The 27,168-nt window shown below is 57.4% G+C and overlaps 1 protein-coding gene across 12 annotated transcripts in view; it reads left to right on the forward strand.

Annotated features, from left to right (window-relative positions):
* Positions 1–27,168, forward strand: part of PRDM15 (PR/SET domain 15) — a 66,807-nt gene that overhangs the window by 1,940 nt on the left and 37,699 nt on the right. For 5 of the 12 annotated variants that reach the window (XM_047847014.1, XM_047847012.1, XM_047847007.1 and 2 more), the window contains exons 2-5: positions 18,624–18,669; positions 19,216–19,309; positions 21,259–21,412; positions 23,647–23,899. In XM_047847014.1, coding sequence (XP_047702970.1) covers positions 18,633–18,669; positions 19,216–19,309; positions 21,259–21,412; positions 23,647–23,899 — 538 coding nt within the window. In that variant the 5' untranslated portion in view covers positions 18,624–18,632. Of the gene's footprint in view, positions 1–471; positions 660–6,910; positions 8,888–17,219; positions 18,282–18,623; positions 18,670–19,215; positions 19,310–21,258; positions 21,413–23,646; positions 23,900–27,168 lie in introns of those variants that run through there. The other 7 variants (XM_047847011.1, XM_047847010.1, XM_047847017.1 and 4 more) reach the window with 7 other exon arrangements.

Here is a 27,168-nt window from a genome sequence, read left to right on the forward strand (position 1 = left end):
TCCCCGGCTGTTCGTTCGACACAGATTTATTCAGCCAGGGCCTGTTGTGTTGGACAAGCCAGAAGGCCCTGCCCCTTGCGCCCCACGCTGTGGAGGGCGGAGGAAGGTGTTGACAACGAATAGTAGCACTCAGTGAGGCGGGCAGCGGTTGGGGTTGGAGGGTGTAGGGGAGAGGAAGCAGGGGGAGGCTGTGGTTGGGGGGGGGGGGCACGCTCGGGCAGCCTGAGCAGGGGGCGTTGGGGCTGAGACCAGCGCCGTGAGGTGCTCGTGGAGGTCGGGGGTGAGCGTGTCGGGGGCAGATGAGTGGCACACGTAAAGGGCCGGGTGTGGAGCCAGCTGCGCGTGCCCAGGGGGGAGAGGTGGTGTGGCGGGGGCGGGGGGGGGGTGGGGAAGCCCGGGCTGTCCGCCGCTCCGTTTATCCCGAGTGCCAGACGGATGCCACAGAGGGCTTCGGCAGGGGTGGGACAAGATCTGTGTCTGTGGCGGCCACGTGGGGAATCCGGGCCTGACAGGATTCCATTACAACAGGGTGGCGGCGGGAGGGAAATGAGGAAGTAGGGCAAAGTGTATTTCTAGAGCCAGGAGGCCCCGCTGCAGGTTTGGTTGGGAAATGCGTGGCAGGTGACAGGAGGTGCCGATTACCGAGGTGCAGGTGACCGGTGTGTGGGGGCCCCGGGAGGAGGAGGAGACAGCGGCATCTTCCAACTGCCCCTCTCCGTCTGGGGTGGGAGAGACCCGGGCTGGGGGCCGGGGGAGGGTCCGGGTCCTCACCTTCCTGACGCACCGGCATCCTGGAGAGCGGTCCTACCCCTCGCGGCCCGGGAGAGATCCCTACAGATGGGGGGGGGGGGGGGTTGTCGGGGGAGTGGCCTCGCTGCGGGTCACAGACCTCAGGCTTGCAGCACGTGGAAGGCGTCCTTACGCGGACGGAGCCTGTGGCACTCACGGTGGCAGGATGGTGGCCGTGGGAGGCGCTGCTCTAACAGAGCTCTCCCTTCCCGGCCACACGCCTGTGGAACGGGGCTCCCGCACTCACACTTAGAGAACTGGAGTGGGAGCGGGTCTGCACACTTGTCCGTGGCGGGCCAACCCACTGGGGAAAAGGCCGGTGCGCCTCATCAGACGTGGCTTCTTTGCCAGAGGACTGTTCGTCAGAACACGTGCTGTCGTTTTGTCGGCGTCGGTGGGGTTCCAATTCGCGCAGCCCCGGCCCGACCCGGAAGACGCCATCACAGCCTGCGGGCCTAGAAGAGCAGGCCTGGTTGGACCTGCGGGCCTGAGTTCACGTGCACACCTGCAGGGGGCCCCGTGGAGTCCTGCCGAGCGCGAGTCCGTAACCGTGGCTGTTCCGTCCCGCTCGCAGCGAGGAGAGCGGTGGTCACAGACGCAAAAGGGCCGTGGACTATGACAGGGAGAGCTGGTTCGCGTGCGTGGAACACGGATGGCCGTGGAGATCACGCTGTCGCGCTTCGATTCCAGCAGACGTGCTTAGAGGAGGGACCTAACGGTTTTATTTTAAGAAGCCAATATTTATAAAATGCTGGAAATCCTGTCCTTGCAGCTGTTAAAACTAGGGACGAGCAGTGTGAGCTTAAGTGCCGGGTTGCCAGCAAAGCGGTCGGTGGGGTCGGGGCTGAGGAACGGACCGGGGACACGGGCCCGGGAGGCGACGTGGGGGCAGGGGCTGGGTCCAGAGGGAGAGGGGACCAGGGGGCAGCCCGGGTCACCCTACGGAGGCGGCTTTGGACGGGGGACGGGAAGGGAAAGGGACTTGGGAAGGCGCCCCGAGAGACGCGAAGCAGGTTCCAGAGGGAGGGTGTGACGGCTGCCGCCTGGTGCCTCTTGACGGAGGGCTGGGCTCAGCAAGCTGGAAGGCGAGGACAGGGCTGGTGGGAGGGCTTTGGTGGAGCCCTGGGAGCGAATCCTCCCGTTCAAGAGGGAACGGTAGTCGAGGAAGCCGACGGAGTCCTTCCCGGGAGCTTTGCAGTAGAAAAGAGAAGCGGGGCCTTAGAGGTCACGGGGGACCATTTGCGTTTGAGGGTGAGCTGAGATTGAGGCTGGCGGGAACGTTGCAGGGCTGTAAACTGCCGCAGAGAGAGGTGTGCAGTGAGGAAGGTGGGGGTGGCCTGGGGCCTCCCAGGGAAAAGTGGGTGCGGTGTGCCTGTGTGGGGCCGGACAGAGTCGGGGAGGAGGGGCCGTTAGGGGGAGGCCTGAAAGATCGGGTGGGCGTTTGACAGACGGAGGGAAGAGTTTCCAGGACGGGCAACGAGAAGGGGTCGCCGAGGCCGGCAGCTGGCCGAGGAGCAGCCCTGCAGAAGCACAGTGGGGGCGGCTGGGGTCACGGCGGGGGCCCTGCTGGGGCCCCTCACCCTGACAAAGCCCAAAGGAACCCCGCTGTGGACCCTCCCCTGCGCCTTCCTGGGCCTGCAGGGTCAGATTTCCACGAGCTTGCGTAAGGCTGAGACTTGGGTCTCTCTGGGATGATGCCGATCTCTGCCTCGTTTGTGCCACGTCTTCCTGGCTCCGTCTGGCTTGTTCTCGACCCGCAGCATGACCCGTGTCCCCAGTTACGGCCGCGAGCACGGATGTCGTGCAGGTTCAGGGCACCGGCATTGAGGCCCTTGATGTCGCTGGAGGCAAACCCTCTGTGAGTCGGCCGTCCTTACATCATGATTCGTGTGGCAGGACTGTCCCTTCCCGCTCGTCTGTGGGGAGGGGAGACCGTGCCTGCAGGACAGAGTCTGTCTTAGAGGAGGAGTGGTCCGGGTGTTGCGTAACCGAAGGCCTTTGGCTTTTGGTGGCTTAAAAATACATGTGCTCGTTAGTTATAGCAAGTTTGCCTTCGATCGTGGCCAAAACCAGGTGCAAAACGTTGGCACGATGTCAGGGCAGAGGTTGACACAACCCTCGTTCTGACCAGGCCGCGGCAGTCCTGTCCGTGGATTCTGTGTTCTCAGTGTCCACACGTCCCCCGGGGCTCCCTTTCCCCGGCACGCCGGGCTTCCCGGGACTTGGTTCTGTGCCGCTTTGCTCTCCCCGGAGCTCCCTTCCTTCCCCTGAGAATGCACGAGGTTCTTTTCATCACCAGCGCTCCCAAGGGGCCCAGTTCGAGAGTGTCCCACGAGGCCCACGATTAAGAAGCAGGCCTCACCCTCCCATGTCTCCGTGTGAGGGCTGTCCGTCGGAGCTCTGATCTGCGCGAGAAAGTCGATATTACCTCAGTTCCCATTTTTAGGGGGGCAGAGTGCAGACGTCTGTCTTCCCTCTTTGCTCAGAAATCCTCTTAAAAACCACACGTGAGCATCGGAAGTGTCGATGTTGGCTTCAATGAAACTCAGGGGCTCAGGAAGAGAAAACAGAAGAAGTTATCAAAGAAGTGACAGAAGGAAATCCGGAGGCCGGAGGGCCCGAGCGCGAGGGCGCCAGGGCCCCCGCGAAGGTCAGGGGGGTAAGACAGAAATTCTGAAAGCTTCTGGGGGCAGCGAGTCACGTGCAGAGGTGGCCCGGCCAAGAAGGTGTCAGCCGTCCCAGCCGTGACGTTGGACGCGGAGGGACGGTGGAGTCCTACCTTCCCTGCGTGAAGTGAACACGGCCGGGTCCCGGCAAACCGTCGTCTGTTGTCTGAGACGCAAGTCGAGACATCTGCAAAGGGGGCACATCTCCACAAAAGACGTCCCTCCCGTGCACCCCAAGGAAACCCCAGGACAGTGTGGCCCCCCGAGGAAGGAGTGACCTAGCGACGGGACGCAGGGACGGGCAGGGGCTGCCTTCTGGCTTCCACACACAGTGTGTGTGTGTGTGTGTGTGTGTGTGTGTGTGTGTGTGTGTGTGTGTAGATGAGGGAAGGAGAGAGGGGCAGGCGGGACAGATCCTTCCACTCCGCCCTGGGAGGTGGCTGGAGCCGGGCCGGGTGTGTTCTCACGCTGTGGGTCTGTGCCACACCGCTCGTGTGCCCTCCTGCCCCCACGGCCCGTGGCCCATGTCTGGAAGCACGTACCTGTCGGGGAGCTGCTCCCCTCCTGAAGTTGGGAGCCCACTGACCTGGTCACCCGTGGCCGCAGCAGAGGCCCGTGTTCTGTGTCCGTCCCTTTCCAAGATGTGCAGACAGGGGCGCTGGACTCCCCGCGTCTGCTCTCGCGAACCACTGTCAGCCTGCAGGTGCCGGAGGGGGAGCCAGTGGGGCAGATCGAGTGGCTCCTGGAAGTCAGTCTGTGAGCGATGAGATGTTCCCCGGATGGCCATGAGCCCCGGGCCCGGCCGGGTGGTGGTCTGTCACACTCATCCTGGGTCCCCATGGTGTGCTCACGAGGCAGGGCAAGAGGGCGTGGGCATTAACGGCGACAGCCTGGGGCTGTAGACGCGATGCTGGGGCAGAGGGAGCACAGGCAGGGGGGAGGCGGGAGGCACCAGAGGAGGCAGAGGGCAAGTGAGGCAGTGCGGCTGGTGGGAGTGCGGGGGAGGGAGACTCAGGGAAGGTGCAGAAATGAAAGCTCCTAGGGCCTGGGGAAATCACCGAGTTGGGCTGGAGCAAAGGGTCACGGATGGTGGGGAAGAAGATGGGAGAGAACCGGAGGTTATAACCAGTTTCCAGAATTGTCCGTGCCAAGTTCCTGAGCGTGAGCTAAGCAGTGAGGCGTGATTGCTGCATCCTCCTGCTTCTCTCTGGCACTTGAAGGCTTGCTTCTGGAACATATATACAGAGCAAAAGCATAGTTGGGGCTGGGGCTGGGGGGTGGGGGGGAGGACTGTGCTGTGGAAAGTGCCAGAAAGCCACTGTCTTATGGAATTCTAATGATGAGCTAGAATTTTCGGATTGTACCTGTGCAGGCCGGAAGGGGACTCCTTGTGCAAATGAGGAAACCGAGACCCAAAGAGGGGAGATAACTAACACGAGGTGTCTAACATCCAGTGCAGGGCAGAGCCAGACTCACAGCCTGGTCCCTGGTGCCTGTGCCCCACGGCAGGACCAGGCCCTTCCCTCGTACTGACGCACCCGGTCTGTGCTCTGTGAGGTTCTCTAGCGTGCGAAACAGTGTGTGTAGAAGTGTTCTTGCCCAAATAAGTTCAGAGGCTGCGGGGTAAACACATTCCAGCAGATTCTTATTGCAGGACTTCTCAGGGCCTTTAATGTGCCGTTGTGTTTCAGGACTCCAGAATGGGACTCTGCAATGTCTCACAGATTTATTAACCACGAAGTTCCTCTCTACCCACCTACTACTCCCCTGCCCACCCCCACCCCCCCACCCCCCGGACCATCTTTCAGGACCGTTCCGCAGCGTGTGTTTGTCTAGCAATTACTTGTCTGCTTTTTCCTGTTCGTGACTTTTCCCTTCTTGCTTTTAATATTTTCACGGGTCTTGTGCCCAGTGGGAAAATGTCCTTCTTGCTTAAAATCCCCTGGGCCTCTCGACCAGGGCTGAGCACTTGACACGGCTGGTCCAAGTGCAGGTCGGATACATACGTGTAAGTCACACACGGGCTTTCTAAGACTTAGCGTGAAAAAATTCATTCATTATTCTTATATTAATTACGTATTGAAACGGTAATGTTTTGGGTAGGTTCTGTGAACTACAGCGTTACCACAATTACACGTGTGAATCCCAGCAAGATTTCATGTAGATGAAGGCAAGGTGGTTGTAGAATGTATAGAGAAAGTAAAGGAAATGAGAACGGCTTAAATAATTTTCAAGAACAGTTGCGTGAGAGGAAACGCCCTCCCCTGTTGTAAGACTTGCTCCAGACTGTGGTAACGACCGCGGTCCACCGAGTGCGGTGGTGGCCGAGGGACGGACGCAGAGGGCGGTGGGGACAGCAGAGAGAACCTAGATGCAGACCCACGCACGTAGGGCCGCCGGTTTGGGGCACAGGTGCGGAGCAGCTCCGTGGTGCTGACTCAGATGCTCGTCTGAAGGCAGAATGAACCTTGACCCCACATCTGATGCAAAAACTAACTCAAGTTGCATAATGCACTTTAACGTGTAAGGCTGTAAGACTTTCCTAAGAACCTAGGAGGACATCTGGGGGCCGGGGGCTTGGCGCATGGGTGTCCAACATGACCCCAAAGCATAATCCGTAGAAGGCAGAGTTAGTAAGTGGCTCTTGGCCCACTTGAAAACCTTCATTCTGCAGGCGCCCCGTTGGGAGGGTGAAAGGCAGTCTGTCGGGAGGGAGAACGGGCCGCGAGCCCTGCGTCTGACGGGATCCGGACGTCCGGGAAGCTTCAGAACACAACAATAGAAACAAACCAACCAGCCAAGCCAGAGGGTCCGAGAAAATGGGCGGAGGATGTGAGGGGACGCCTTCCTGAGGCTTTACAGACGGCACCCTGGTCTGTGAGGAGGCGTCGCTCTCATTAGCCAGCGGGGACGTGCAGGCTGAAACCGTGGTGAGATGCCAGCTTAACGGCGCTGAGAGCGGCTAAAATGAACGTGGTGACGGCCCCACGCGCGGGTGAGGGTGCGGAGAAACGGGGCCCCCGTGGCAGCTTCTTAGCAGACAACGCATCCACTCCGTAGGCGACCCAGTCTGACTCATTGCTCTCCGGGGCATTCATCCTGGAGAAGCCACGGCTCGTGTCCACAGAAAACCTGCACACCATTCTTCAAAGCGGCCTGATTTGTAACAGCCCCGAGTGGGGGGAACCCCGGAGAGTGGGCGATTGAGCCAGCTGTGTCGCACACCCACGGAGAATTACGCAGCAGTGAAAAAGGGATGCCCTTGATCTGCGTGACAGCCCGAATGGACCTCAAGGGCACTTCGCTGAGTGAAGACAAAGGCCAGTCACCAACGGTCGCGTCACGTAGGACTCCCATCTGTACTAAGCCCTTCAAATGACAACATTACAGAGGTGGAGAACGGATTCGCGCCTGGCAGGGGTGAGGGATGCCGGGGCAGAGGGGGTGTGACTGTGGGGGGCGGGGTACGCGCCTGCGAAGTCTTCTGTCTAACGGAACGGGCCTCCCGCGTCTTGATTGTGAGGGTGGCGGCACGGATGTGCCCGTGTGACGCATCGAGCTTCTCGCGCACGCAAAACCCTTCCTGGGGTTGATAACGTGCTGTGGTCACGTGAGAGTTGTGATGTCATCCGCGGTGACGTAAGATACGGCCGTTGGGGAAAGCGGAGTCAAGGGTAATCGGGGTCCCTCTGTGTTCTTTTTGAAATTTCCTGTGTTTCTGGAATTGAATTTCAAAACGTAACACAAACAGCTCCCAGGGTACTGTGTGTGGCTCACTCTTTACCCCCGGGGGGCGCTGCCCTGGACACTGAAATCACTCCGGCAAGTTGTCCCCGACCATAAGGGGCTCCCAGGACGCCGTCCCCTGGCTCCCGTACCCGTCTCCCTGTCGCCTGAATGGTCCCAGGAGTCACAGGGAGGGCCCAGCCAAGCCAGCAAACCAGAGGGCATCTCCATTGCACGCTTACGTCAACAACCTCCCTGAAAACACCTCTCTTCCTTTGAGTTATTTTTAGCTGCGTGCGTTTGAAGATTGTGATGTTTTCATCTTGCAACGCTTCACCGCCGGTTGCTTTTTCTACATCAGTGCTTCTGCAGGGCACAGTAAAAGATCATCTTTTTCCGCCTCGTGTCCGCGGGGATGGCGACTCTGACTAGCAGAGCGGGTGCTGGGAGGGTGTAGAGCAGTCGGCAGCCTCGGGCACCGTTCCGCTCTGGGAGCCGCCGGCTGGCAGCCCCTCGGGGCATCGAGCAGACTTCCCCTGCCATCCAGCAGCTCCTCTTCCGGGTCTGCGCCCAAAAGAATGGAAAGCAGAGCCTCGAAGAGATGCTGGTGTGCCCACATTCACGGCAGCGTCCTCCGCGGTGGCCGAGGGGTGGGACCACACCACGTGTCCACGGGCGGATGAATGGGCGAGCAAAATGCAGCCTGTGCGTGCAGGGAAGGGCGTTCAGCCCCAAAGGGGACACCTGACACCTGCTGGGTTGGGGGGGAGCCTTGACCTCATGCCGAGTGACGTGAGCCAGACACAAAAGGACAAATACTGTGCGAGCCCCCCTGTATGAGGGACCCAGAAGAGTGAAACGCGTATCGTAAGGAGTCTTTTTAAAGAGAGCCTGCTCAGGTGTCCTGAGGTTACGCAGAAGCTCTGTTCCCTTTTCTTCCCCACCTGCGGGACCCTCCGCACGGACCTGTTTCCCGGAGGAAACCTGAATCGTGTGGTCTGTGCCAGCTCGGGACCCGAGCTGAGGGTGGCAGGGGGACGTCTTCTTCACATCCCAGAGTTCTGGGTGATGCACGTTGGCAGCTGTGGAACCGGTCCCCTTCCCACCGGGGGCCGCAGCCCGGCTGGGGCGCGGTGGCCGAGCCGCGACCGTCGTCAGAGAAACGTGGCTGGCTAGGTGCTGTCCTGCCGCTGTGCGTGGGCCCCGTACACATTTGTGGCCTTGGGATGGGCCCTGGTGGGTGTCCCGAATGACAGTAGTTCACGATCGTGGCCCTTGGTTCCACGGAGGAAAACTTTAGTCATTAGAAGGGAAAGGGATGTGCGGAATTAAACAGCTGTAGCGAACACAAGAGGGGAGAAGTCCAGAGAAGAGCAGAGAAGAGCTCATACCTCAGATCAGGTGCTCACGACATCCAGCCTCCCGGCTGGGGAAGCCCGCAGTGGGCTGGGGTCCCCACCGAGGGTCCTGGGTGGAGCGCCCTCCCCTCAGGTGAGGCTCCCAACCACGTGTTCCCTCCAGGGCCATAGATGCTGCCTGTGCCTGATCTGTGCTTAGTCCTTAAGTTCGCCTAAGTGCAGTCCTGAGCGAGCTGGGTTTTTTTGTTTCTCTTATCTTATCTCACAGTTTTAGGAGCCTGGGCGCCTGCAGATTTCTCTTCCTTCCCGGCTGCATTCCAGGGGCCCAGCCTGGTCCGGCTCAAGGAGGTGAGGCAATCCCTCTTGGCGTCAGGAACAGACGGGCCAGTTCTGATCCCGAGGCCAGATTCGGAGCACAGGCCAACTGGGCCCCCCACGATTGTGTGTGTGCGGCTCTGGGCAGAGGAGCACAAGTCACCCAAACAAGTTCTGTACAGAACGGTGGGGCAGACCCGCCTGGAAACCACGGGGCAAGCTGGTGCACGCCGTTCAGACCTTCCCCCGTTGGTAGTGAGAAGCCAGCATGTAGAGTTTCCCCGGGGAGCCGAGCAGTGTCTCCGGAAGTGAAGGGTGAGGATGTGTATGTTTGGCCAAATCTGGATCCTGCACACCGGCCCTTCCAGGCTTCCTTCTGGCAGGCTCCGGGGTGCCCCTGTCCTGTATATTTTGTGGGGGGGGAGAGGGCTTATACCTGTTCCATTAGCCCCAGATAGGGCAGGCCTTTACATCGTGGGTGCCCTGGAGTACCTGGGCGAGAGAGGGACATCGCCTTGTTTGAGCTGATGAAATGTCCTCACAGGCACTAGCCACTTGCCTGAGAAGCTGCCGTGTCCCGTGACAGCATTATCAGTTTGCCAGATTTCTACACCATTACAGATTATCTGTTTAAACTGTCTTTCAAGAAGCTGGAAACTCTTCATTAAAAAATTTTTTTTAAATGTTTATTTATTTTTGAGAGAGAGATAGGGAGAGAGAGATCAGGGGAGGAGCAGAGAGAGAGGGAGACACAGAATTAGAAGCAGGCTCCAGGCTCCCAGCTGTCAGCACAGAGCCCGACGCGGGACTCGAACCCACAAACTGTGAGATCGTGACCTGAGCCGAAGTCGGACGCTCAGCCGACTGAGCCCCCCAGGCGCCCCTTAGAAGCTGGAAACCCTTTAATCGGCTCAGAGTCCGAGGGAGGGAGGGGGGGAGCCCTGTGAGAGCAGAGACAGGCCAGCCCTGGGGGCCTCCCCCAGAGGAGGACCTCTCGGCCTGGGCTGCGTGGGGGCAAGACGGAGCGGGCGGGCCCGGAGTCCTGGCCGAGGGGGGCGTCGGAGCAGGTGCTCTGTCAATCCTGAGCAAGTGAGGTGAGCACTTAGAGTCACTTTTGATTGGAAGGTGGGGAATCTCTTCCACCTCTCATTGCTGCTCTCCCCAGACTTGCGAGCTTCCTGGCACAAGTCTTACAAACGAAGCATTTGACCCTTTCCAAACAACTCTTAACTACCGAGAGGCACCGGGGAACCCGGCCAGAAGCTCTCGAGGCTCTACTGGTCTCGAGGCGAATGGTGTACGTGGTACACAAGAAAAGGGAGCGGGTAAACCAAGTTTAAAAAAGATACCCAGACATCGTCCCTGATTTGTGACAGCTTCACGTGATGGTTCCGTAGGAAGGGCCAAGTTCATTTTGGGATTTCGGGAGAGCGGTTGACGGGGAGGAAGGTGTCTGGAAGGGGAGCCTGGGCTCCATCTTGGAAGGGCAGGACCTGTGCCGGGCGGGTGGCTCAGAGGACGCGAACGAAGAGGCAGGCCACGCCCCAGGAGGGGACCTGGGCCCACAGCCGGGGGCGGGGGGCGCGGGGATGCCCGGAGAAGTGGCCGATTCTGGTAACAGTTGTCATGCCACCCCGTGCCGGGCCTGTGTGCGGCTGAGGGAGGCTGGTGGCTCTTGCCAGCAGATAAATAAGCCAGGTGATCTCAGTGGTCAAAGCGTGGTGAAGGAAAACTGCAGGGTGCTTTTTAGAAAGTGTCACAAGGCCTGAATCTGGACAGGTGGACCAGGAAAACCCTCCCCGAAGACGTGCCCGTTAAGCTAAGCTGTCCCCAGGCACAGGGAACGGCATGCGGGAGGCCTGGAGGCAGCAAGCAGCTTGGTGTTTCTGGGAACTAAATGGAGGCCACTGTGGCCCGAGGTGGGCAGAGGAGGCTGCTGGGCTTGGGTTTTGTCCCGGGGGCGGTGGGAAGCCATCAGCTTTCAGGCTGGCAAGTTACATGACCGGGTTCAAGTTCTAGAGTCCCCCTCTGCAGTGTGGACAATGGTTTTGCTGGCCAGGAAGGAGCAGGAAGGGCCTTCCAGAGGCCCTTGTGCCCTCCACGAGGGAGAAGGTAGGACATGGCCAAGGGAGGGGGTGGAGGCTGCAGGTAGGGTCCCTGAACCATTGGCCCTGGGGCAGGGGGGCTGCGGGGGTGGGGGATGGTGAGACCAGATGTCCGACAACCATGTTCTGAGATTCGGGAGGTACAGGAGGGCCACGTTGGGCACGGAAGCCAGGGATGGTGCCAGGCTCGTTTCCGGCACGTTCGGCTGCTTGTGGCCTCCATGTGAAGATGTGGGGGGGCAGCTGGAAATCCGCGCGGGTCTCCCAGGAGTTACCCACACGCACGTGGTATTCATGTGGGCCCCGGAAGTGGGTGCGGCTGCCTGGGGAGGGGTCTTGCCAGAGGGGAGGTGAGAAGGGGTGGGGGCTGGGCCCCTGGAGAGCCAAGACGTGGATGCTCTGGAGGGAGAATCCCCAGGGCAGAGCAGCTCAGGGAGGGCAAGAGAGGACTGTGTTTGGCCGCGTCTCAGGCAGCCAATCAAGTGAGGGGAGGGGCAGAGGGGAAGAGAGAGACTCTTAAGCAGGCTCCGTGCTCAGCGCGGAGCCCGACTCGGGGCTCGATCCCACGACCTTGGGATCGTGACCTGAGCCAAAATCAAGAGCTGGATGCTCAACCCACTGAGCCACCCAGGCGCCCCTCCCTTCCTATCGTTTTTTAATTGAACTTTTGTGATAATTGTAGGTTCCCATGCAGTCGTGAAAAAGTCTGCCCTTTACCCACATCCCCAGTGGTGACCCCTTGTGGAACTCAGTGCAGGGTCACGTCCAGTGTGGTGCCAGTGTCACTGTGTGGGTACTGGCCCTCCATCCCCACAGGGTCCCCCTGCCGTCCCCTTCCAACCCCCCCCCCCCCCCGTCCCTCCACCCACCAGCCACCACTCTGGTCCCCATCTGTGTATTTCGTCATCTCAGGGAGGTTAAATAAACGAGGTCACGCAGCACGTGACCTTTTGGGATTGGCGTGTCCCCCCAGCGCCATTCTGGAGAGCCCTCCAGCACCTGTTGTGCGTGTCCGTACTTGAGTCTTTTTCGGTGCAGACGGGTGTAGGGTGTGGGTGGACCACAGATCGGTCCCCTGCTGAGGGCCAGGGGGCTCACTTCCAGTCTGCGCTGTGAACGGTCGTGTGCAGGGTTTGTGGCGGGGCGGGGGGGCGGGGACTCATTTCTCTGGGACAAGAGCCCACGGGCTGGGTCACGGGCAGAAGGCTTTCCCCGCCCCCGCCAGCCGCACAGGGCGCCCAGGCTTCCCTCATCCTGCAGCATTTCCGCCCCTCTTGGTGACGTGTTGACCCGCGTGTCCCTGGCACGGGGTTGGGCATCTCTTCCTGTGCTCGTTTGTGGTTTATACATGTTCTTCGGTCAAGTGTCTTTTCCTGTCTTTTGCCCATTTACTGATTGGATGGCTCGCATCTTACCGTTGGGTTTTGAGAGTACTTTGCGCGTCCCGGGTAGGGACGTGGGGTTTGTGACGCTGCCGCTCAGTCTTTAGCTGGTCTTGTTACCCTCTCCGCACTGTCTTTTCTAGAGCAAAACTTCAAATTTGATACAGTCCAATTAGTTCTCTTTTTATAGACTACTCTTTTGGTGACAAGTCTAAAAACTGCCTACCCTAGATCTGAACGATTTCCTCCCATGTTTTTCTAAAACATTTACAACACTACGTGTTCAGTCTGGGACCCATTATGACTTAATCCTTGTGTAAGGTGTGACAGTGAAGTTCATTGCCTCCCCCACCGCCACGCGCACTTGCTGGGAAGGCTGTCCTTCCTTCGTGAATTGCTTTTACGGGTTCGTTAAAAACCAGTTGGACACATTTGCGCGGGTGTGTTTCTCGATTTCCGTTGACTTGTGGGTCTGTCCCTTCCCCGGCACCAGCATTCTCTTTACTGCAGCTTAGGATTCAGCTTGAGACGGGAGTATGCCGGGTCCTAGCTTGAGTCTTCTTCCTCAAGGCTGCTTTCTTTTTTCTTGTTAGATTTTTTTAAAATTTTTTATTTTTTTAAGTTTACATCCACATTATCCAGCATATAGTGCAACAGTGATTTCAGGAGTAGATTCCTTTTTTTTTTTTTTTAATTTTATTTAACATTTACTTATTTTTGAGACAGAGACAGAGCATGGACCGGGGAGGGTCAGAGAGAGAGGGAGACACAGAATCCGAAACAGGCTCCAGGCTCCGAGCTGTCAGCACAGAGCCCGACACGGGACTCGAACTCACGGACTGAGAGATCATGACCTGAGCCCAAGTCGGACGCTTAACCGACTGAGCCACCCAGGCGCCCCGTGGAGTAGATTCCTTAATGCCCCTCCCCCATCTAGCCCATCCCCCCTCTCACACCCCCTCCAGTAACCCTCTGTTTGTTCTCCATATTTAAGAGTCTCTTCTGTTTTGTCCCCCTCCCTGTTTTTATATTGTTTTTGCTTCCCTTCCCTTATGCTCATCTGTTTTGTCTCTTAAAGTCCTCATATGAGTGAAGTTCTATGATACTTGTCTTTTTTTTGACTAATTTCATTTACCATAATACCCTCCATCCACATAGTTGCAAATGGCAAGATTTCCTTCTTTTTGATTGTCGAGTAATACGCCATTGTATATATATATATATATATATATATACTACATCTTCTTTATCCATTTATCCATCGGTGGACATTGGGGCTCTTTCCATACTTTGGCTGTTGTCGATAGTGCTGCTATAAACGTGGGGGTGCCTGTGTCCCTTCGAAACAGCACACCTGTATCCCGGGGATAAATGCCTAGTAGTGCCATTGCTGGGTCGTAGGGTGGTTCTATTTTTAGTTTTTTGAGGCACCTCCGTACTGTTTCCCAGAGTGGCTGCACCAGCTTGCGTTCCCACCAACAATGCAAAAGAGATCCTTTTTCTCTGCATTCAAGGCTGCTTTTAACAGCCGGCATCACTGGGGCCTGCCTGTGAACTCCAGTTACCACAGAGAACAATGGTCCAAGATCACCTACCCCCCCCCCCCGGCCCCCCCCTTACATGCAGGTAATCCTGGTCTGAGCCCAACTGACATTCGTGATAAATTTGGTTTCCTGCTGCTATTACTGTGGTCTCCCGGTGACCGCAGCCGTGGTCTGTCGGTTCATGCAGTAGGGGTCGTGTATGTGGTAGAGAGATTTGAGGCGCTCAGACTTGAGGTGCGTCAGAATAACCTGGAGGTTCGTGTGCACGGCGTGTGAGGACCCGTCCCCGACGGTCTGCTTCAGCAGGTCTGGGGATGGGCCCCGAGGATTTGCGTTTCTCAGAAATTCCCAGCTGCTGCCAGTGCTGCGGTTTGCCGGTCCAGGGGACCACACTTGGAGAATCAGTGACGTGAGGTCCGTTTTCCCAGGATTGGTGGTTACAGTGGCCAGCTCTCACACTTAGCGTCTTTGGTCATTTTCCCTGAAACGCTATCTACAAATCCTCGGTCTGGGGTTTCTCACATGCCGTGGACGTCCGGAGATTGGGCTTGGCTGGGACAAGGTACAAAGGAACGTTCCGAGCGTTAAGGGGGTTTTGGGAAGAGAGCGCAGGCTGCAAGGGGCCCCCTTGCTTCAGGCCTGACTTGCTGTCCAGGGTGGCCGTGACCTATTTTCTTGGCTTTAAGGAACCATTTTAGAGGCTGTGTTTCAGGGATCAGATGCTACTCATCAAGGATGTTCTTTCCAGGGCCTCGAACATTTGGGTGTACGAAGACGCAGTGTAATAAAAGGCTAAAGCCTCCCATTGTTCCTGCCCGCTCTCAATTTCTCCCTGCGGCCGTTGCTAAAACCGAGTCGGCTGGGTTTCTCTCCCAGCAGGTGTGCTTGGAGGGGCCGCTTCTTTGGGGACACTCTGGACAGGGGACGGTCTGCTTCGCCTCCCTTGAGGGGAGCAGAACAGAGAGGGGCGCCGCCAGGGGACAGGCAGCCCCCCGGGGCTCGGTGGACCTAGCCCGAGGGAGGCACCCTGGTCTGGGCGCCCCGATTCTGACCCGTTCTGTGGGGACCCCGTGTTCTGCCTGCCTCGATCCTGCCGCTTCGAGCAGCTTCTTCAGAGCCTGCCCTTGCCTTTGCGGGACCTTCTCGGGTTGTGACAGAGCCTGCAGGCAGACGGGCTGTGAGGCTCCTAGGGGCGCTCCAGGAACTCGTTAAGGCAGATTTCCACGCGTTTCTTCTGCCTCTTCGTCCCTCTTCCCTTTCTGCTCGGTGACCAGCTGCCGCCCCCGTTCCAGATCGGCCCCCGACCACACCCACGGTACCCGTCAGCCAGGAAGCCCTGAGTTACACTTGCCAGGGCCATGGGAGACACTTTTTTTCCCCTTAAATGGGTGCTCCCAGGAGGAGAAAATACAGATTTGGAAAAAATAAACGCCCTGGGTATTGATCCCTGGCCCTTTAAAGGCAAGTTGGAAATCCCATGTCCCTGCCTTGTTTCCGGGTCGCTGACTCACTCTTCCACAGTGAAGTTTGAAATTCTCGTCTCCGCTCAAGTAAACGTGTGTTTGGTGAATGTGAGTTCCCATGTGGACGTTGCATTTTCATTCTTCAAGCTGCTGGGGATAGAAATGGGGCCGAGGCCACGTGAAATGGGCATTCGGGAGGCACGCTTTCCCAAGAGGGAACCTAGCAGCACAGAGGGGCCCGCACAAGAGGTGGGGGCGCAGGAAGGGTGTGCTGGGTGGGCTTAATGGGGGTTGGAGGAAGCGGGAGAGGAGAGGAATTTGTGTGTGTGGTGCGTGCTGGGGGTATCGTGCTTTTTGCTCCCCCAAAACTGCACGAGGTGTGCATTTCTTTTAGAACACGTTTATTTCAGGGGCATGTGGCTGGCTCAGTCATTTGAGCATCCGACTGCTGATGTCGGCTCAGGTCATGATCACATGGTTCGTGGGTCCAAGCCCCACGTCAAGCTCTCTGCTGATGGCGCAGAGCCTGCTTGGAATCCTCTCTCTCCCTCTTTCCCTGCCTACCCCCCCTCTAAATAAATAAATAAACATTTTTTTTACTATGAAATTTATTTAAAAAAAATAAGTATGAAATTTATTGTCCAATTGGTTTCCATACAACACCCAGTGCTCATCCCAACAGGTGCCCTCCTCCCTGCCCATCACCCACCCTCCCCTCCCTCCCACCCCCCATCAACCCTCAGTTTATTCTCAGTTTTTAAGAGTCTCTTACGGTTTGCCTCCCTCCCTTTTTCCCCCCTTCCCCTCCCCCATAAACAGTTTTTAAAACAGAGATGTTTTCCTTGAACTCTGATTGAAACATTGAAAAAAAAATTTTATTTTCATTCCAGTATAGTTAACATACAGTGTTGTATTAGTTTCAGCTGTATAGTGATTCCACAATTCTACCTGTTACTCAGTGCTAGGCATCTAAGCGTACATACCCTCAATCCCCATCCCGTTTGTCACCACCCCCCCCGCCCCCCCCCCCCCCCCCCCCCCGCTGACCATCAGTTTGTCCTCTGTCATTAGGAATCTGTGCTTTGGTTTGTCTTTTTTTCTTTGCTCGTTTTGTTTCTTAAATTCCATGTACGAGTGAAATCAAACGGCATTTGTTTTTCTCTGACTTGTTTCACTTAGCGTTATATATACTCTCTAGGTCCACCCATGTCATTGCAAATAGCAAGATTTCATTCTTTTTATGGCTGATATTCCATTGCATATGTATATATCTATATACGTATGTACGTATACGCATATAAACATATACGCACGTATATATGAACACCACATCAGCCGATGGACATTTGGGTTTCTTCTGTGCCTTGATTATTATAAATAATCCCGCAGTTAACATAGGGATGCGTATTCCTTCAAGTTAGTATTTTCATATTCTTTGGATAAATACCCAGTAGTGGAATTACTGGATCATATGGTAATTCTATTTTTAATTTTTTGAGGCACTTCCAGACTGTTCTGGAGACCAGTTTGCATTCCCGCCAGCAGTGCACGAGGGTTCCTTTTTCTCCACATCCTCACCAACACTTGTTGTTTCCTGCGTTTTTTACTTTAGCCCTTCTGACAGGTGTGAGGCGACAGCCCACCGTGGTTTTGATTTGCATGTCCCTGACGAGTGATTTCGAGCATCTTTTTATGGGTCTGTTGGCCATCTGGACGTCTTTGGAGACATCTATTTATATATTCTGTGCATTTTTTAACTGGATTATTTGGTTTTTTGAGTGTTGAGTTATGTCAGTTCTTTATATATTTTGGACACTAACCTGTTACTGGATATCTTCTCCCGTTCTGTAGGTCGCCTTGTTGCCTGTTTCCTTTGCTGTTGTGGAAGCTTTTTATTTTGATGTAGTCCCAGGGGTTTCTTTTTGCTTTTGTTTCCCTTGCCTCAGGAGACACATCTAGAAAAGTGTTGCTGTGGCCAGTGTCAGAGACATTACGGCCTGTGCTCTTTTCTAGATGTTTATGGCTTCAGGTCTCACGTTTAGGCCTTTCATCCATTTTGAGTTCATTTTTGTGTGTGGTGTGGGAAGGTCGTCCAGTTTCATTCTTTTGCATGTTGCTGTCCAGATTGCCCAGCACCCTTTGTCGAAGAGACTGTCTCTTTCCCATTGGCTATTCTCTCCTGCTTTGTTGAAGATTAGTTGACCCTATAATTGCGGGTTTATTTGTGGGCCTTCTCTTCCGGTCCGTTGATCTGTGCATGTCGCCTTTTGTGCCATCGCTACGCGGTTCTGATCACCACAGCTCCGTAGTATGTCTTGAACTCTGGGATTATGGTACCTGCAGCTTACTTTTCCTTTTTCAAGGTTGCTCTGGCCGTTTGGTGGGGGGGTTTGTGGTTCCCTACACAGTTTACGATTGTTTGCTCTAGCTCGGTGAAAGATGCTGGTGGTATTTTGATAGGATTGCATTGAACGTGCAGTTCACACGTTCCCGACTGCTTCGGGCTGTGTAGACGTTTCGACAGTGCTTGTCCTTGTGGCTCGTGAGGAAGGTCTTCCCATTTGTGACCTCTCCAATTTCTCTCATCCACGGTTTGTGGTTTCCAGAGTGCAGGTCTTTCAATGTGGGGAACATTTTTATTTCCATTTTATAGGTCAGAGGATCTGGGCCCTAGAATTAACGTGTCCAGATCATCCCTCAAATAAGTGGGGGGCCTCGCCTCCGCTGCCTGACCTCACACGCCCAACAGAAGACAGAAGAAGTGACTGGTCTGCTGGAGGTCTGGAACGTTCTCGTCCTCTGTGCTGTGTGTTGCTCTTGGGTGTGCCTGGCTGTCAGGCACCCGTTAGCGGCTGAAGGAAGACAGAGGTTGTACTAGACTTGACTGCCCTTGAGGAATTCACAGTCCAGTGAAGGAGGAAAGAGAAATGGAGGTGACAATGTGAAACCAGCTCTTAAAAGTGGTGATCCTTGTACTTTACAAATGGAAACCAGTGGCTGATATAAAAAAGATGGGAAGTCCGAGTTCAGAAAGACTTCCTAATCTAGAGGCCATTACAATCAATCACTTTTATTAAAAAACATTATTTTAGGGGAGGAAACCTCTCAAAGCCCCCAGCCTCATTACAGTAGAGGGGATCTCGCTGCTTGGTGCCTTGAAAGCCCAACGTAAGGTCCGCGCACAAGTTCGAGGAACCTCTGACAGGGTTGGTCTTCAAACCTTGCTTTGGCAAAAAAGCTCATCGCTAACAACCTGGCCTTTGTTTCCCCGACAGGTGTCAGAAATGGCCGAAGACGGGAGTGAGGAGATCATGTTCATCTGTAAGTAGTCCGTGGCCTGTCCGTGGGTGCAGTGGGCCGTCTGGACAAAGCCACGTCCACGTTTCGTTTCCACAGTACAGAAAAGCTGCCACTGTTTGAGTGGACATGACTTTGCTCGCTTTACGGAACACAGTTGATTGTGTGGGAAACGCCCCCGCGGGGGTGTGTGGTTTTAAAAGGGTCATCTTTCTCAGAACTTTGGGCCAAGGGCACTTTGCGGGGGTCGGCACTTGATTCAGAAAAGGAAGCCAGGGATTCGTGACACGTGAGGTTTCTAGTAAGCAGGTTACGTTGGTGAATTTGCACTTATTCTCACTCCTTGGTAGATCTTGTTCTTTGTCACCAGAGAGGTGACCGTACACTTTGAAATGTGCCACAGAGCAAGGCCTTTTCCTTGGGGGCCACATCCTGAGTTTGCACCGTGTTCACATTGGGGGGGGGGGGGCGAAGCGCTGTAAGTCGCCCCCCTCGGGCAGGGGGCCTGCGATGTCCCCCAGGTGTCCCCTGTCGGCTCCCTGTCCCCCTGACACTCAGTGTCTGTTGCAGGGTGTGAGGACTGTAGCCAGTACCACGACTCCGAATGTCCTGAGCTGGGCCCCGTGGTCATGGTCAAAGACTCCTTTGTGTTAAGCAGGGCAAGGTGAGTGCTACCTCGGGCTGTTTTTACAGCGCTTCCTGTCAGGGTTGTCTGAACGCCGTCTCTGCATCTGCAGAAAGGAGAGCTCTTGGAGGGTTCCCGGACCCAAGTCCTGCGTGGGGGTCCCCACACAGGACCAAGCAGTTCTCGGGCACCAGCGGGGTTCAGCTCTGACGCCGGCTGGGCAGAGACAGCAGGGGGCCCCACAGGCTCAGGGCTCAGCCCCACAGGGCCGCCCCGTCCCCCACTCCAGACGCCAGCCGCGAGCCCCGGGCTGTCCTCTGTCCTTGTGACAACCACGCTGCAGACTGGAGGCTCCAGCGGCCTCCTCCTCGGAGGCTTCTACATCGTTAGCGTGGCGCACAGAACTCTGGGAAACCTTTACCGTTTCCGGGTTATTAAAGGATGTGATAAGTGGGGTGAGTGAACAGCCAGATGAAGAGATGTGCAGGGTGAGGCCCCCGGAGAGGGCCTGGAGCTTCCCCGCCCCCCCCCAGCCCCGGCACCACTCACCGCGCCCCTCCACCTGTTCACCCACCCAGGTGTGTTTTGAAGGCTTCCGAGTGAATGTCTTGTTCTAGTTCCGTGCTCCCAGGGGCCAAGCTGGCCGAGACACAGCGTGGTGGCCGGGGAAGAGCCTGCGGGCCGAGGCTGCAGGTTTCCCCGCGGCCCGAATCTCGGTCTGCCATCTGCCGATGCCCGCCGTGGGCAGGGTGGGCTGCGGTGGGGCCCGGGCGGTGAGGGCAGGTAACAAGGCGAAGCCATCAGCGCTTCTGGAAGAACGCTGGCAGGTGGAGGGAGGAGGCCCAGTGGCTCTGCTGTTCCACGTTTCCGCGTGGGGGCCGTGTCGCCCGGGGGGGCCGGAGCAAGGGCTCTGAGGGACCGCCCGTTCACAGCCCGGGTCTGCAGCTGGTTGAACTGGGACGAGGCCTTCTCTTTAACGTACCTCGGTGGCCTCATCTGCAGAGTGGACAGAGTAACGGTACCCGCTGCAGACGTGTGGTCGGGATTGTAGGTACGGTGCCGGGCACACGGAGGTGCCATTATTATCTCGCTGCTGTTTCTAGAAGCTTCCCAACTGGTTTTCCTGGCATCTTTATTTACTTTTTCTCACTGTGACTTAGCTTCTCAAAACAGAGGACTAGTTTTGCCTGAAGTGGGGACCCTGCCGGCTCTCCCCGAAAACTTGCACTGGTTGCCTGTTGCCCGTGAAACTCTGGCAGCAACTACCGGTCCCACAGTGGGTGCCCTCTGTGGGGGCCTCCTGCCCTGCAGCCCGGCCTTCTGCGTGGTCCTGCGAGGGGGCTGCTCTCCAAGCGCCCTGGTGTCTGGCCCGCTCCCGGATGGGAGTCGGGCTTACCCAGGCCTTGGCTTGTGCTGGGGTCCCAGCCCACAGGCCTTCCTCTTCCCGCACCCCATTCTTGACACTCTCAGTTTAGGCGAAAACATCCTCAGTGCCACTGGCCCGTTCAACCTAATGGAAACGCTTTTCTGGTCCTTGGAATGCCGTGGCACTTTTCCTTTTCTCGTGGTGTCTCAGCATGGAGCTCCCCCGCCCTGCCGCCGGGCTGGGGGGTGGGGGGCAGCGAGAGCTGGTGCCCTTCATCTCCGTTGGCCCATCACAGCCCAGCTGGTGCCGTAGTCGTAGTGGCTTGTCTCTCGGGTGGGGATTTCAAACACCTCCCTTAGTGAATGCGCCACCCCCCGCCCCCGCCCCGTGTGTGCTCTGGGTGGGTCTTGCCAGGGCTCCGGGGTTGCTCTCCAATGGCTTAGGCTTTTGAAGAGTCGGGCGGCCTTCCCCGCCTCTGTCCATGGTAGGCTCTCTATCAGCCTCGAGGACGGTATTCCAGCGAGAGCGAGCTTCGGGCCCTCTTGACCGCCTGTCCCCGGTGCGAGTGGCTGTCCTCAGCCGGCAGCGCTCCGGGACTGAGGGCCTCCTGTTCCATTTCCAGATCATCCCTTCCCTCCAACCTGGAGATCCGGCGACTAGAGGACGGGGCTGAGGGAGTGTTTGCCGTAACTCAGCTCGTCAAGCGAACGCAGTTTGGTCCATTCGAGTCGAGGAGAGTTGCCAAGTGGGAGAAGGAATCTGCTTTTCCGCTGAAGGTAAGGCCGGGGCCGGCGGGGGCTGGGAGCGGGCGGCACCTGCCGGCCGCGTCGGGGGATCCGCGAGTTCAGGGATCGAGAAGTGTCTTCAGACAGCTTTAAAGAGCATCGTCCCGCTTACTTCCAAGACACCGTTTTCTCTTTTCACGTTAGTTTGTTTCGTTTTCAAAGGTTTCTTTTTGAAGGGGAGAAGGGGCGGGGAGAGAGGGAGGGAGAAGGCCCAGCAGGCTCCACGCCACCGTCAGCACAGAGCCCAACGCGGGGCTCAAACCCATGAACCGTGAGGTAGATCGTCACCTGAGCTGAAGTCGGACGCTTAACCAACTGAGCCACCCAGGCGCCCCTATTTTAGTTTGTTTTTACGTCCTAAAAGCATCAGAGTTAAGCTAGCCTTTTGTAATTTCCAACCTTGCCAAACGTCGAAGAGAGCATCATTTGAAGTGTGTGCGAGAGTAGAGCCCGAGCACTGCCCTTCCTTCCCTCACGACCTGGGCTGCCTCGCGGCCGTCGGGAGGTCCCTGGCAGGGCCTGGGCAGCCCAGGCACTTCCACACCTGCACACCTCGAGTGGCACTTTGCACAGCGCTTTCGAAGGGAGGGGGTTCTGTTCGGGCAGCGATAAGACACTGGAGCAAAGTTTGGCAGCTCTAAAAAGCCCATCAGACTGAGAAAAGGCAGCTTCTATGTGAAATTGGGAAAAAACAGACTGGCTGCAAGTCGCAGGGAGGACTTCGACCTCTTGAAGGAAGACAGGTGGAAGGTCACGAGGCCACGGGACCCTTGTTCTGTCCCCGCCCCTAGCATGTGCCTCCAGAAGCGTCTGTGGCACCAACAGTGAGGACCAGGGTGCCGGTCTTTCGCGATTGCCCGCAGCGGCAGACTCCTGCTGGAGGCCCGTCACAGGGACGCGGGTCTCAGGACACACAGGAGACAGATGGCCTCAGGTTCTAGGCAGTTCTTGGAAAAGTTGAGCTCACTGGGCAGATTGCAGCAGAATGGAGAGCACGGAAAGCTGTTTGATTTGTTTGCAAACAAAAGGAAAGAAAGCAAGGTGGTTACGTGAGAACCGTGAGGACAGGCCCCGGAGAGCACTGACTGTGTCCTTCTCCGGACCCAGGGCTCATGGACGCACACGGTCGCTGTGGGCATGTGGTCGGGCTGAAGCCCCTTTGGAAAAGTCCTCTGTGCTTGCTTTGGCTTCTTTCAGTGACTCGGTTGTCGAGGTCTGTCTGACATCCAGTTGTTTCCACTGCCGCATCAGCATCGAGCACGGGTGCGGCCGGGGGTGTGGGGCGGGTGGAGGCTCCCCGAGAGCGTACCCCACACCAGCCAGGGGTTCCAGGCATCTGGTGGCCCCCTCTGCTTCCGAGGGCTCCGTCCTCGGAGGGGGCCTTCACCCCGTTATCAGTGGGGAGCGCCCACAGGAAAAGCCCAGGAGAGGGAGAGAGAGAGGTTCCTACAGCAAGGAGGCAGTGGTTGCATCAGAAAAGACGCAAGCAAGACCCTTTTCTCCTCGTGTGGTTACTTGGAGCCTCGGAATGTTTGAGTCTCTCCCCCTGTTCCCATCCACCAGTATCTGTGCTGTTACAGGTGCGGGTGCCGCTTATAGGACTGACTGACGTTACCGGACACGCTTGTAACAGAGGCGGGGAGGAACTCAGGTGTCCTGGTGCCCACCCAGGACGTACGCGTTCCCCTTTCCAACTGGGCCACACGCAGATTTCCGGTGTCCGGATGACCCCGGGACCAGGTGTAGAGCCTACGTGTCACCCAGAGCAGGTGGAGTGCTCAGGTGTCCCAGTGATGTCTGGGCCAGGAGTAGATCTCAGGTGCCCTGATGATATTCGGTCAAGGACGAGAGCTCCATCATCCCGATGCCACCTGGACCGGGAATACGACTCCTATGTCGTTATGGCCCCTTGGAAACCGATTAGAACTTGGGTGTCCAGCCGCTGCTCCTGGACCTTGAGTAGGCCCGGCGTGTTCCAGTTCCCATCTGGCCGTGCATGGTTCTCAGGTCCCCGGTGACTCCCAGAAGCAGGTTCTGTGCGGAGCCCGATCTGGCCTCCGGTGCAGCACTGTCGGGATTGGCTGCCCAGCACACTCCCGCCACCCCACACGCACATGCACACACACACACACACACGCACACACACGCACCCGCACACGCTGACATGCAGACGGGCGGATAACCAGTTCCTTTCCCGGCCCCTTGGCGGCCGTGCCCACCCTCAGGTGTTCCAGAAGGACGGGCACCCCGTGTGCTTCGACACGTCCAGCGAGGACGACTGTAACTGGATGATGCTGGTGCGGCCGGCGGCGGGGCCCGAGCACCAGAACCTGACCGCCTACCAGCACGGCGACGACGTCTACTTCACCACCTCCAGGGACATCCCCCCCGGCGCTGAGCTGCGCGTGTGGTACGCGGCCTTTTATGCCAAGAAGATGGACAAGCCCATGCTGAAGCAGGCCTGCTCCGGCGCCCACGGTACATGCCCCCCCACTCCCCCCGTCCCGCGTCCGCCTCCCGCCAGGCCTTGCTGTCGGGACCCGGGCCCCTGGCTGCCCACAGGCGCCTTGTGGTCGAGGGGGAGCCGTGCGGGCAGGGTGTGGGGAACAGAGGGGGCTACTCTTGACCCCACGTGGTTGGGGCTCCTGTTCTGCTTGTCGGATGTCTGGGCCCGCCCCTCAGCCAGACTCCGGCGGGTGGAACGTTCTCCCTGGGAGATCTGGGAGCTAGGGCACGAGGGGCGGAGATCATCCCCGCCGTCCTGCTAGCTGGGGCAACTGTCTCTGTTTGGGGCAGCGGAACGGAGCACAGAGAGGTTAGGGAACCTGCCTTGAGCCGCACTGTGGGAGGTGGAGTCAGGATTCAGACCCGGATCTGGCTCCGGGGCCGGTGCCGGCCTCCTCGCGGCAGCCTCCTCCTTGGGGTGTGTGCTCACGTGTGTGTGTGTCCGTGTGCGAGTGCGCGCCCGCGTGTTCCAGGAAGGACCTAGCGAAGGTCGTGTGTGTGATTTGCCCAAATCCGGCGGCCCGTGGAACTTCCGTCCGTCCTGCCCAGTAGTGAGTCCTCGCGGTGCAGCCTGAGACCACGCGAGGCCACCGCCAGTGCGGCACGTTTGGCCTGTGAGCCCAGCGGATCATAGCCTCACCTGAGCCGCCAAGGGCGGACGCACCTGTTGTTGCCACGGTTACTTGCTGGGGGGGAGAAACAACCCTCTTTGCTTCTGACCCCCCACAGCACAGGATTCTGACAAAATGGTTTCCTGATCACGAGCCCGTCGTGACACGAAGCAGCTCTGTAGAGTAAGAGTCTTCACATAAGTGAGGTTCTGGTCTGTGCCGTGTGGTTGAGGTTCCCCCCCTCCCCCCGGTGGAGCCCTTCTGGCCGTCCCTGTGCCAGCAGCCTGTGAGGAGACGAGTCCGGGCAACTGCCCACACCAGGCACCGCAGACCGTAAGCAGCAGAAATGGGTCGCCTCTCAGCCCTGGAGCCTGAAGTCCAGGAGCAGGTGTTGGCAAGACTGGATCCTTCTAGAGGCTTCTCCCGGCTTCTGGTGCTGCTAGCGGCCCTTGGCGTTCCTCGGCTCGTCGATGCATCACCCTGGTCCCTGCCTGTGTCCTCACATGGACCTGTCTCCCCCGTGTCTCTGTGTTCTCTCTTATAGGGACACCAGTCACTGGACTTAGGGTCTGCCCTGCTCCAGGGTGACCTCATCTGCCCTTAATTGCGCCTGCAGAGACCCTATCCAAAGCCTGCAGGAGCATGTGAATTTCGGAGGGCCACCCTTCCACCCACCACGGGCTGGGGGTGGTGGAGTGGGAGCCACTGAGGATGTCCTCGGGGAAAGTCTGTGGGGGCCACTCGGCCAGATGGCCTGCACTCTGGCTCCGTTGGCAGTAAAAGGCTTGTCGCCTTCACAGAGATACTTACGGGGTGTTATGTCGATAGTGAAGGGGGCAGGAGGAACTTGGAGACACCCACAGCTTTTCACCCAGCTGCTCCTAAGCCGTCCGCTAGGATTTGCTGGAACCGGGTGCCTGGCCTGGCCCCAGGGAGGACTGAGGTGCCCGGCCGGGCTGGGCTTCGCTTCCGGGCACGGCGTGGCCGGGCCCATCGGTGCTGTGCAAGGTGGCCGGGGTCTTCCCGGTCTGGTTTTCTCGTGTTCAGGTTTCCTTACGGCCTTGTGCCCCTGGGCCAGCCAAGCCCGCACATCGGGGTTTGTTGTACCAGAGGCTGACCTTGTCAGTCCTGTCCTGCCTAATGTCTCACCCCTCACGAGTCTCCAGGTCAAAGTCAGAGCAAGGTGGCTGCCCTCCTGCCGGAGTTGCAGTGCCGTTTGCTTTTCCCCTCGGGAGAAGTCTCTCGTCTGGAGCTGACATTGAGAAGGTGCAGTTGAATGAAATGAGCCCAACCAGACAGCTCCCTCCTTGTTTTGTCCCAGCCGCCCTCCCTGGGGAACCCTGAGTTGACTGTGGTCGTCCTCCGTGCGTTCCTTCTGAGAGCCCGGGACACGACTGTAATCATGTCAGCATCAGCTGGCGGGCACGGTCCCCCTAAAGGAGTATTTGATTCGGGCAGGCACTCGGAAATTCCGGAAATACCTTTGATGGTTTTTCAGTCTTCGTTTTGGGAGGAATGACAAGCAGGTATTTCCTAGAAATGTCCTGAAAGTTCTTGACCGCTGTTAAGGGGTTGGTTAGTTGGGGTCGTTATTTCTTACGCCTGCTGGACGACGACTTCGCTCAGGCAGTGCTGGGAGCTCCCCAGAGGACGCGTAACGTCTGCTGTTGTGCGTGGTGCCTGTGGTCGGTCGGTGACAGGGCCACCACTCAGGCCTCCCACCAGCCTCTTCCCCAGGAACCCCTCCTGGCGCAACGGAGCCTCTAGAACCCTGCTCCGGCGCTGCCCGCCTTGAGTGCCTGGGGCCCCGGGCGGTCTCGGGTGCGAGCTCTGGACGCCTCACCTGGTTGAAGCCATCTGTTGGGAGCCCACCACTGCCCGATTCTTAGACTCTAGTGTGGGTGCCGAGACCTGTGGAGAGGGGCCTGGAACGTACAGGAAGCTGGGCCTCTGCGTGATTCTGATTGGCCAGGTCCGACAGGTAGGGAGAGGGCTTAACCTCTCCTCCCACCACAGAGGCTTCTGGTCTGCACACCCTTGAGACCACTGCATTGCAGGGGAGGGAGGGGGCCTTTTGTGGCCATCGCTGTACCTTGGGGCCGGTGGCAGTGGGGCCACGCAAGGTGAATGGGCCTGAGGGACCATGGTATCTTCTAGGAGAATCGTGCTGGGGGCCAGGGCACGAGGAGCTGTCTGCCCAGAAGTTATTCAGAATCTTTCTCCGTGAGCATCAGAACTGCTGAGACTCACCGGTTCCATTCTATCTCTTTCAGATTTGCTTCAAAATGTATCTGTTGTAGAAATCAGCCAATTTTGTAGACGGCACAGCCGTGGTCCAAACACAGCAAAGTGGGAGGAGCAGACACACTCTTTTTAAAAAACAAACAAACCAACTTTTACTATTTTTTCTTCCCGGTAGTACATTTTCTTTTCTCATTTTTTCTTTTCTTTTCTTTTTTTTTAATGTTTATTTATTTTTGAGACAGAGAGAGACAGAGCATGAGCAGGGGAGGGGCAGAGAGAGAGGGAGACACAGAATCCGAAGCAGGCTCCAGGCTCCTAGCTGTCAGCACAGAGCCCGACACGGGGCTCGAACTCACGAACCGTGAGATCATGACATGAGCCGAAGTC

This window comes from Prionailurus viverrinus, unplaced genomic scaffold (genome assembly GCF_022837055.1).
Source record: "Prionailurus viverrinus isolate Anna unplaced genomic scaffold, UM_Priviv_1.0 scaffold_42, whole genome shotgun sequence".
In the NCBI taxonomy this organism is placed as follows: Eukaryota; Metazoa; Chordata; class Mammalia; order Carnivora; family Felidae; genus Prionailurus; species Prionailurus viverrinus.